This window comes from Lycium ferocissimum, chromosome 3 (genome assembly GCF_029784015.1).
Source record: "Lycium ferocissimum isolate CSIRO_LF1 chromosome 3, AGI_CSIRO_Lferr_CH_V1, whole genome shotgun sequence".
Taxonomy (NCBI): Eukaryota; Viridiplantae; Streptophyta; class Magnoliopsida; order Solanales; family Solanaceae; genus Lycium; species Lycium ferocissimum.
The window spans coordinates 4,120,846-4,132,535 of NC_081344.1; the positions used below are offsets into that span (position 1 = coordinate 4,120,846).

At 32.0% G+C, this 11,690-nt stretch overlaps 1 protein-coding gene across 2 annotated transcripts; it reads left to right on the top strand.

The window, feature by feature from the left end:
• Window positions 1-3,476: 3,476 nt before the first annotated feature.
• On the top strand, window positions 3,477-10,819 carry LOC132049347 (protein DETOXIFICATION 24-like). 2 transcript variants are annotated; one of them, XM_059440105.1, is made up of 9 exons: window positions 3,477-3,774; window positions 6,862-7,114; window positions 7,832-8,373; window positions 8,907-8,993; window positions 9,084-9,140; window positions 9,246-9,484; window positions 9,855-9,973; window positions 10,345-10,431; window positions 10,543-10,819. In XM_059440105.1, the coding sequence occupies exons 2-9, from the start codon at window positions 6,866-6,868 to the stop codon at window positions 10,618-10,620; spliced, it is 1,458 nt and encodes a 485-aa protein (XP_059296088.1). In that variant the 5' UTR covers window positions 3,477-3,774; window positions 6,862-6,865; the 3' UTR covers window positions 10,621-10,819. The 2 variants fall into 2 exon arrangements, with proteins under 2 accessions (XP_059296088.1, XP_059296089.1); XM_059440106.1 differs by lacking the exon at window positions 3,477-3,774 and adding an exon at window positions 6,184-6,323.
• The last annotated feature ends 871 nt before the right edge of the window (window positions 10,820-11,690 follow it).

Genomic DNA, 11,690 nt, shown 5'->3' on the forward strand with positions numbered 1-11,690 from the left:
AAAACTATGTACATATTTAGAGTTTGGTATAAGCGAATAACTAAGAACGTGCTTTCATTGAAGGGTAATAATGGACATAACTATACTGGAGGGATCATTTCTTAATGCTTGAGACCGAAAAAAAAGAAGAAAAACTTTTGCGTTCTTTTTCTATCCTAAATGACAGTATAAGAATAGGAGAGTCGACATATCTAACCTTTATATTTGAACTTATACATATATTTCTTAAATTTTTCTACTAATATTTATGTATATACAAGCTAGAGAAATAATCATTTTTAGATCATGAAATACTTGTTGAGTAATTCAAATCATGTAGTACAAAACCAAATGTTGGATTCAAAGTTCTTTTTGACAAAATGCAAAACATTCTGGGAATAAAGAGAATATAAAAATGGATGAAATCCATTGAAATAAAAAATGAAGTCAGAAAGCAGCCACGTGAGGTGACTACACCAATAATTTAGTTATTTCAGACAAACCAAATGCCGTGATTATGGCAATATCTTTGTCCACTTATATGTATTCCTTCTTTCTTTAATTTTCTACTTTCTCTCAAAAAAACTTTTATTCTGACAGCAACAGCAAGCCGCCTGTCAGCTCAGTGGAACTCTAAATCTATACCTACGTATCCCCACCTAACTCCATTTTTTTAAAGCTTTACTTATTCTCTGATATGAAAAAAGAAAAATATAGAGAGAATCTTGTGCAAGAAAGTATAGAGTGAATCTTGTGAAAGAATTATATAGGGAGAATCTTTGTTAATGCGGGTTCAGGTTCGAGCTTTAGAATCAATCACGGATGCTTGCATCATAATAAATTATTTACATCATACTCTCTTAGGTTGGGATTTTTCTCCAAACCCTTTGCGTATGGAAACTTATATTTTGAGGTGTAATTTTTGTGATTTCTTTTATTTTTTGTCTATTTTTCAAATTTGATGGAGCTTTTGAGGTGCATTTTCTGTAACGTACTCCCGCAGGTTCAAAATAAGTTTTCACTTAACTTTTAACACGCCCCTTAGAAGATACTGACTTCTAAAAAATTGTAGATAGTTTGATTAAAACTACACTTAATTAAATACTACCTAATTAATATAGTTCTTGGTTACATAAAAATTCACTTATCTAATAGGGGTAATTTGAAAGAAAACAATTAATTCCTTCTTGATTATGTAAGTACACACTTTTTTTGGATCAAAATAAAAAGGCTAAGTGCACACTTATTACGGAGTTATTTTTTTTTACATCTAGTGCAGTTTTGATATTGTGGTTTTTGAGATTTGAGGTAATTTTTTAGATGTTTCTGGTCAATTTTTTTCTACAGTTCCCTAAAAAATCTAACAGCCTACATTTGTTTGATATTCGATGAAAATTAAAAGTGCTCACTTTTGATAAACTTAGAAAATTAAAACTATTTTAAAGAACATTAAGGGATCATTTTGAACCTACGATTCAAAGCGACTATTTTTGTCAATTTCTCCAATATTTGAAGTACTTCTTAGATTCGAAAATCCTGAGATTCTTTCGAAGAAGAAAACAATCTCCAACAGTGAAGAAAAGTACGTGCATGTCCTGGAATCTAGTTGAAGAAATTTAATTAGTTTATGAAAATAGTGTAATAATTTAATTACACTTTGGCTTTAGACATAGACTTGTCGCCTTCATTGTAGGTTAATTAACTGAATTTTAAGTTATTAAATTTCATACAACTTATCATTAAGAAAAAATATTTTGATTGACCAGAGAGTAGGTGAGATCTTTTTGCTTTCGTCCTAAGTGGGAACTAATTTATAATTTGTTCGGAATAAAAAAATTATATTGCCTGTGAAGTTTTATTATATTAAAAAGACTTTTCGGATCTAGCAATGGAGTTTTTTTTTTTTTTTTTTTTTTTCCTTTCCCATTTGGTGGTCACTACTTGTTTTGAGATTAATAATTAGATCTATTTTAGGGGTAAATAATTCCTGCCAAGGTGACAATAGGTACTTAAAATTAACAGTTTCGGAAACTCTCCAACAGGTGAAAATTGTCTTTTGAGTTTCAAAAGTTACATTACAACTTTCTTACAGTAAATCCATAATTTCACACGTTCATAGGCCAAGTTTGTCTAAGTGTCAAATAGAGTATATAAAAGCAAACAACTTTTTCTTTTTCCATTTTGTCATCCTATGTTTGAAAAATTTGTTTGACTAAAGAAGAAAAAAACTAAAATCTACATACTAATATATGATTCGTTGTACAGTAATATATAACACTAAAGTTTGTAACTATTATTTACTTATAATATTATACATTTGTGAAAACTTTCCTGATAATTAATTCTATAAATATTCGTATACCTTTGATCACATGATCACTTTCTTATATGGAATTTACTATTTTTTTTTTTTTTTTTTTTATGATTAGAAGAAAAAGTTTATCTAAAGCAAGTTGCACTCACATTATCATATTATTATTTTTTATTTGTTTTGTCCAAAAAGAGGAGTATAGGTTTGTAGTAGTTTAGTAGGTGTCACATACACACCTAATGGTCAAAGTCTTGTACGCGTCTCAATTTTAGATTATGTGGGTGATAATTAAATAGTACTCCTTCCATTACTTAGAAAAACACACGGATATTGAATTTTCTTCTCAATTAAGTTGGTACATATTTTTCTCCTTCCTAACCTTTTTTTCTCTTTTTTGAGAAATTTATATCGTGCTAAACATAGGTTTCGTAAATAAAATACCTTCTATTCCTGTTCATACAGCATCAACTGATATAATATACTAAATCAAAAATAAATGTGAGTTTATCCAATCAAATAACATCTTATAATATATGACGAGCCCGTTAGCATAATATTTGGTTAAAGTTAATAATAATACCATTTGAAGTTAAAAATAGAAAGAAGTATTTGGAAGCGTTAACTATAATTTCACTTTGAAAAAAATGTTTGACATTGTGTGACTGAAAATCACTATTTCACAATTAGATACTTCATAAAACCAAATTTAACTTCAAATTTTTCTTTTTAATTGAAATTTCACCAAGTAACTACAAACAACAACATCTCAAATTAATAATCTCACAAGCCCACAAGTGGAATTCGGAAGATAAGTATATCGCACTTTATTCTTACCTTGATGAGAAGTTGTTAAAATAAGACTACTACAAATTTCAAGTGAAGCAGAAATACAGTCATGGATTAACTATAAAACAAATATCAAGTTGTAAATAATTATGTCATTAGTTACACATGGTATGTATATTCAAACTATCAATGTGAACACTTCCTCTGAATTTATATGGCACTATAAAATCACAATAATTAATAACTCAAAATAGTTAAAAAGCATATAAAAACCTTCTATCAAAAAAAAACTTCACTGACTTTCGAAATTTTACCGTGTCGCGTAAATTGGGACGGATTGGGACGGAGGAAATAGTTTCTTTCCTAAATAAACATTTGAGTATATTCAAATAAATTAAAATAATGAAAGAAAAGAGCTGTCTTCCTCAACTAAAAGCGCTATAAAAATATGTATATATACTATAGGACACTTCCCTTGGTAAACTGCAAGCTGCAATATCTACAAATCTGAGCAGCTACCTACTTTGCTCGGAGTCTGGTGGTTCCGCCACGTAGCTCCGCCCTATACACGGCGGCGACAGGTTTCCGGCAAGAAGTACAGAAACTTGTAGATATATACACTCCATTAAAAGTGAAATTACTTTAAGCCTAGCAAGAAGCAAAAGCACATATTATAGTATCTATTCATCAGTACAAATGTAAGTGCTTTTTCTCTTTTACTTTCATAAAGTTAAAAAAAAAATCTGCAGCATCTTTATTTCCTTTTTACTTTTTTTTTTTTTTTTAATAATTTCTTATTTGATCTATTTTTGGCAAAACCAATATGAGATGAAAAGTTTAGTCTTAAAGAATATCTTAAATGGTAGTAGTATTTTAGTTTTGATCTGTTTGATTGTGAAATTTAGGAAATAATCTTGGGATGGAAGATTTATGCTACTGGAAATGATTTTAAAAAAAATTAAGCTTTTTTAAACCAAATTATACTTACCTGTTCAAAAGAAACAAATCTTTTGGAAGCATTTTCGTTTTAACATTCTTTAAAGGAACTGCCACTCCTCCTTTCACTTTTTTTTTCCCCTTTTGATTGATCTGCTTTTTCTGTTATGTATGTATGAGAAATTTATTTGTCATGTAGTTTGTTCTTTTTTGTCTGTTTTTCGGGAATGGACAAATTTTTTATTACGTAAAGACTGTTTCATATAGTATTTCGTTTTGTTTGATTATAAAGTTTAAAAAAATGAGCAGATTTTTTTTCAATGGAAAATCATCAAAATCTTGCTTTTATTGCTGGGATTGGTTTTATTTTAAGGTTAGTGACTAACAATATTATGAGATTTTCTTTAAAAAAATAAAGCGAAAAGTCTTTTTTTGAGTTGTTAAGACTAGACTAGATGGGTCTGATCTTGGAATTTGTGGTCATCAACACGAGTAAAGAAAAAGAGGTTTTTTCTAGGCCAGAGTGTAAGTATTTTCTTGTAATTAGATATTCATTGGTTTAACTATTTGGGACTACTGTCTACACATAGTTTGTATACGTAGAGTTGTCTTCCCTCTTTCTTAAATGTTGTATCCAGTCAAATGGGTTCACATAAATTGAAACGGAGGGAGTATGTTTTGAATATTTTGAATTATCGATTATTGTGATTGATAGTACTATTTACGTAGTTTTTAAGTATGTAAATTTTATTTTAAAAAACTTAAAGATTTCATGGCTGAATTTATGGTAAAAATTAAATTGTTTGACCTCTCAAAATTCAAATCGTTTCACATAAATTGAGATCGAGGGAGTAATAAATAAATAAAATCCTTCCAAAAAGAAAAAGAAAAAAAAAAGTGGTCCCAGTGGTAAGTATAATGGGGACGGACAAGGGCGTTGACGCCGTTGAGTAAGCATATTCTTAATATTATGGCGTTGGATGTGGACGGTTTAAAATGTGGACGGTTTAACTTTTTTAACATTCAATATATTTTAACTTATAAATTTTGTTTGGTACAGACTGATGCTTTAAAAATTTACTACTTTATAAATGATCTGATTCTACAAGAAAAAATCTAAAGTAACAATAATTAAAATTATAATAATAGTAATGCACTCAATGATATGGCCTAGGGACTAGTTATGTTGTTCGGATTTTTTATAATATTGATGGGTGTGTGTTGGGTTCTCAAAAATAGTGTATTTTGAGAATTTGTGAATGTGTCAACATTTTTTAAGAAATCCAAGAACATGGGTAATTTATCAACAACGAAGTGAAAGGAGAATCGCTTATGCCTCATGAAAGTAAAAAATACGACTAGTTTATTTCTTCTCATTTACCTTAGTATTGTCGGACGGAGACAAAAGTTATCGGATAATTATCCTGGTAAAAAATACCAGGTGCTTTATGAAATAATTGAGATGTGCTCAAATTAACTAGAACATCAGTGCCATAAAAAATTAACAGAATGGAGAGTGGTCCAAGCATTAATAGAAAACGCTCCTACACCATTTATGATATATGTGTATAAAATTAAACATACTACCTAAGAGCAACGTAATGATTTTAGAATTCAAAGTAGTTGAGATTCATCATAATTGTAGTAGGGTCATAGGTATCCAATTGGATCTTTAATGTCAGTTTGTCATCTATAAAGTCTTTATGGCTCTCTCAATCTTGATATATGGTTGGCATCACGTGACATCTGTGTGACTCACGTGGCTTCCTCTACACCAAGTTTTACTTTTTGCTTTTCCATTCTTAAACTATCTTGTTAATGAGTGGTGAGCAATGTTGCTCTGGTATTCATTGAGCTCGTCACCAAAATATTAGTCACTCTCTTACAGCTGTTCTGCAACTTTATATGGCCCCTGACAATTTTATTTTAATTAATATTCTGTTCGTTTTATTTTAAACTTATAGATGATAACATATCCTGGATTTGAAGCTTATGGCTTCTATAACAATATGGAGTTAATATAAAGTAATACTTTCGCTCACAATCAAATATTTATAGATGATGTTTGAGGGTAGAACTTGTGGTTTAAAGATGTAAGATATTTCTATGCCTATATGAGTTTCATATAAAATGGAATAAGATGGAATCAGGGAGTAGTACATTATGGAATCAGGGAGCAGTACATTCTTTTTTAATGAGTTAACAGAAATATATACACCATTACTTCTAAAGCCTTGCTCTTTATGATAATTGGACTCTGCCAATTTACAGAAGTGTACTTCAAAAAAGCAGAACCCCTTTAATTTGAAAGGTAAACGATTTAACATCTGAAAATTCACTTTGTAACAAGTTATTAATAGAAAAATTGTTGGTATGGACTGCCATATGACTAAAAGTCAACTTTTCTTCTTTCTTTCTTGTCTGGCCTAGTTATCTTTTACAATCAATTTTTATGTTTGATCATAATTATCCTCTTTATCTTTTTCAGATACCATAGTATTACTTTTAGCAATTTGTCGCTTTATTCTCATATAATAAACGGTGTTTCAGAATAATGAATGTGATCACTTCTCTTCAAACTTTCTTGCTTAGAAAGAGCTCCTTTGGTTGAGATTGTTCTGTTGCACACAGCACATTGAATCTAATTTTCTGTAAACTTTCCTATTTGCATTCAGAGCTATATTCTATCACTCAACTATAATGTAAATATGATGCAACTCTGAAATGCCTTCGACATATGCTCACAGCAAAAAAGAAAAAACATACATTTGTATAAGAAAAGAAACCATGCTAGTTTCCTCTTGTAACATTACCTAAAAATCTGAGCTTTTCTTTTTAACTTCCTTCAGAGCCATGGATAACGGTGTGGAAGAGAGGCTACTTGATTCACAATTAGAAAAATTTGATGATGACTTAAAAGGGAGGATTTATGACGAATCTAAGAAGATATGGAGAGTTGCATTACCAGGAGTACTATCAAGAGTAGCTTCATTTGGAAGTATAGTGGTCACACAATCCTTCATCGGACACATTAGTCAGTTAGATCTTGCTGCATATGCACTTGTACAAACTCTCACCGTGCGATTCGTCAATGGTATACTGGTAAGTTTGCTCCTATTAATTAGATAATAGCAATGGTTGTTTGTCCATTCTACCATGTACATCATGTATCATGTTGTTGCATGAAGAGATTATGCACTACATTGAGTAAATGCAAACATACACATAGGAGTCTTTCGCTTCACCAACTAGTAATGCAGGGTTCATGTGGCGAATAACAATGCAGGAATTGTTACATGGTGAATATTAGCATGGAGATTGTTATGTCAGGGTTGATTAATTTGAGGTTTGTTATGTCAGGGTTGATTAATTTGAGGTTTTTTTGTCTATTAACTCTTTATCATTTATACTAATACATGTATTATTATTCATATTCGATTAAGCATAAAATAATACATAGATTTTCGCATAACTTATATGAGTATTAGCAGTGCGGAGTCCAATAAAGTCAAACCCAACGTCATATTAGATTATGCGACAATTATTTTTTCTTGTACAGCCAACCAAACATGGTATTACTTCTGCAAAATCTTATGCTGAGATTATTTTTGTTAGTGCAGTAAACCAAACGACCCAAAAATAGAGACAGAGTAAGTGAGATGTTTGTGTAATGCAGGTCAACATATGTAAGATTAAGCGACAACCACATGACATTTGGAGTTTTGACTTAGAGGAATTCAGACATGCCATAGGCTAGTTTATATCTTTATATTGTATTTACTTTTCCCATTTTCTTGAATTTTGCATTTATTATGGCAGATTGGAATGTCGAGCGCGACAGAAACACTTTGTGGTCAAGCATATGGAGCAGGACAATATCATATGATGGGAATCTACTTGCAAAGATCATGGATTGTTGATTTAATTACATTGACGATCTTGCTTCCGTTTTTCATCTTTGCCACTGCAATCTTTAAGCTACTCGGTGAGAATGGATCAATCGCGGATGCTGCCGGATACGTTTCCTACTGGTTCATTCCCTTTGTCTACAACTTCGTATTTAGCTTGACGATCCAGATGTTCCTTCAAGCACAACAGAAGAACATGATTATTGCATGGCTATCAGTAGCGCAATTTGTGATCCACATTCCGTTGTCTTGGCTACTTGTTATTAAGCTAAACTATGGAGTCCCTGGTGCCATGATAGCATTGAGCATATCCTCGTGGTTCGTAGTCGTTGGGGAGTTTGTGTACATCTTAGGAGGTTGGTGCCCTAACACATGGAAAGGATTCTCATTAGCAGCACTTAAAGATATACTACCCGTCGTAAAGCTCTCAATATCCTCCGGTGTCATGGTTTGGTAAATCCTTTTCCTTAACCGTTTTCTTCTCAATTTGGGGAGCAAACTTGATAACTGTGATTTTATCAATAGGCAGTCTTGATGTTCACGAGACTCCACCAAATTCACTTTATAATCTGAAATTAACTTCTATCGGAGGGGTTGCCCTTATTTTCTTACCATATTAGGTTATTACCGTTTCTTGAGGGAAGGCAAAGAGTGTACCTTAATTGATTTTTACTTTTTTCAAAAGAAAAATATAAATCTTTCATATTTGGATAACCCCTTTCTTGGAAACAAGTTTTGGCCTATCGTTAAAGGAGTTTTGTTTAGGGGGAGATTATTCTCTCCAAGTTCTATATTTTCTTTTATATAAATTTTATCATATGTGGGACAATTGACCAAATTATATCAGAGAGTATGCCTCTTTTAGTAATTTTTTTGTTGTTGTCTCATTTATCGTCGTTTAAAGTTTGCAATTAATAGCTTCCGCATGTCGCCTTGTTATTTCGATCCCAACATTAATTGGTTCTTGTTTTTGGTTGTTTTCACAGCTTAGAGCTATGGTACAATGCTGTTCTAGTCCTGCTGGCAGGATATATGAAGAATGCAGAGGTCGCTATATCTGCCTTCTCTATTTGGTGAGATTTTCTTTCTTTCTCGCTTTTTTCTTTAACTTCAATTTGTTTTCCGCACAAAGAACATACTGATCGGTTAAAATAATTCTGCAGCCTCAATATCAATGGATGGGAGTTTATGATAAGCCTAGGCTTCCTTGGAGCTGCTTGGTATGCGACTCTTTCCCTATGAATCGTCGATATCTCGTTCGATCTCTTGTTGTAGCCGTTTCCCAATTAGATTTTTTTGTTCCTTACGTTGTTTTGCTCGTACAGTGTCCGGATTGCTAATGAGGTCGGGAAAGGAGATGCTAAGGCTGCAAAATTCTCCATCAAAGTCTTACTGAGCACTTCACTTGTAATTGGAGCGTTCTTCTGGATTCTATGCTTGATCTTTGGCAGCAAGCTTGGATACTTATTCAGTGATGAGAAGGCGGTCGCTGACAGTGTGGCTGACCTTTCTACTTTACTTGCTTTCTCGATTTTGCTCAATAGCATTTATCCTGTACTCTCTGGTAAGTTATCCGAGCTAGCTAGAAGTCAAGAAAAAGTTAAAAGTTCAACTGAGGCGGAATACATCAACAACCCCTTAAAATTGTCAGTTTATTTTATTTAGACACTCGAACTACAGCCTATTCCAATTGAGCATATGAACACATGATAAAGTGTTCCTAATAGACACTTTCTCAGTTGAAGTGTCTAAACAAAATATAATGTCAATTTTCAGGGGATGTTGGATGTATCATGCTAATTACTGAACATGTTCATAATGTTATAGAGAATGTATAATTGTTAGAATTGTTAGTCTTTAGGCTCCAGTTTATCTATGATCCTTTTATGTGTTTTTTTTTTTTTTTTTGACACTTGGAAAAAAATTGTGATCAGGTGTGGCAGTAGGAGCAGGTTTACAAAGCAAAGTTGCAATCATAAATCTGTGTTGCTTCTATTTGATTGGAGTACCTGTTGGAGCTTTGCTTGGATATTTGGCTCATCTTCAAGTCAAGGTAAAATTTTCACTTATATCAAAGATTCGATAGGCCCGAGGCAGATTCAAGATTTGGAAGTGTATGGGTTCGGAATTTTAGCCCTTTTGAGTTATTGGATTCTAAATTGCTTAGGATATTTGTTGCCTTAGCATATGTTTGGGAGATAAGATTTCATTTAACGCCACGGGTAGGAATATATTATCTGAAAATGTTATGTCTGTTTTAAGGTTAAGTGAGAGATTTAGAGCGCCTTTAAGAACTCCTAATTGGCTTTAATAGACAAGATTATTTAGTATTGGAATGAAAAGAACCTGAATAGTGTCAAATGGATACCAAAGACTCGTATATTTAATCCAAAATCATCTCTTTGATTTCTTTTTTGTTATCAGGGTATATGGATTGGAATGATATGTGGAATAGTTACTCAATCAGCTGCATTATGCTACATGACATGGAAAACAGATTGGGATGGAGAGGTAAATTCAGATCAATCAAAATTTTAAATATATGCAGTTTTTCTGTGTATAATAATTACTTACTAACATTATACTAATATCTATTATGAACATTTAAAAATCATGTTGCAGGTAACAAAAGCCAAACACCGACTCAATCGATTCTACTTGAAATCTGCTCAAGAATCTAATCACAATGATCAAGCTTGAGAATTTTTTTGCCTCCAATTTTTCACTTTTTGTTTGTATTAGTCTTGTTATTCTTTCCAGCTTTGACTTAAATTGTTGTAATTTTTTATTATGAGCTCTAATTTTCACCTCTAATAGATGATTTAGTGATCTTTCAATCGTTATTGTGGAGTTGATAAATTATACTCCATTTGGTTGAATCATGTGGATTTAACTTGAAGACCGACCCTCTTTACACCACAAACATTACCAAGAGAAATATGTTTCACTTAAAAAACTTTAGTTGGTGGTCAGATCCAATTATTTCTTATTGGTTTTTTTCTAGTCCTCTTTAACTAGTTATTGACCGTGTAACTTCCATTTTGTTTAATGTTAATGTAGACTCCGGACATACAAAGTTCAAATAAATTAATTGGCTTTGATTTCCCTTATAGATAATACTTAAACTAATCCTCAATAATCATTGTAAAATGGCGTTCACTTTGGAATTAAGGGGTTGAGAATTGAAGAGAGTTCGAGTATGTTAATGTCTCACATTGATTAAGGCGATAGGTTATTAGCTCTCTATATGGTCTTTAGCCAATCTCATGTTTGGAGTTGAGTTAAACTTAATGTTCATTTTCGTTCACAATATAATCAAAGTGGAGTCTCATGCTATATTGTTCACGCTTCAAACATCCAACCTCTGGCCGTGCAGAGTAGTACTTGTGTGTCCAAATTCGTTGATAGAATGAATTACTGCCTACTTATATGATATTAAAGGCTCCAAGTGAGGCCTAATGTCCATGCTATGTGTTAAAGATAAAACAAAAACCAAATCATCAGTTGCAAGATTACAAATTGGACTAGACCTAACTCACTCCAATTCTCTAAATCACCACCACATGACTAAGTTGGTATTTGGCAAAAATATAGAAATTAAATCTAATAAGTGGTGGAAAGATGGGCTACAAGAATAATAGCTGGTTCCATATGTTCCTGCATTGAGAAACCTCTATGATGAAATTCTGACCTAATTTTGCACAGGATCTCTATGATGAATTTGGAAATCTTTCATAATGCACTTGTTTTTATTTCCAAGTGAGAGAATC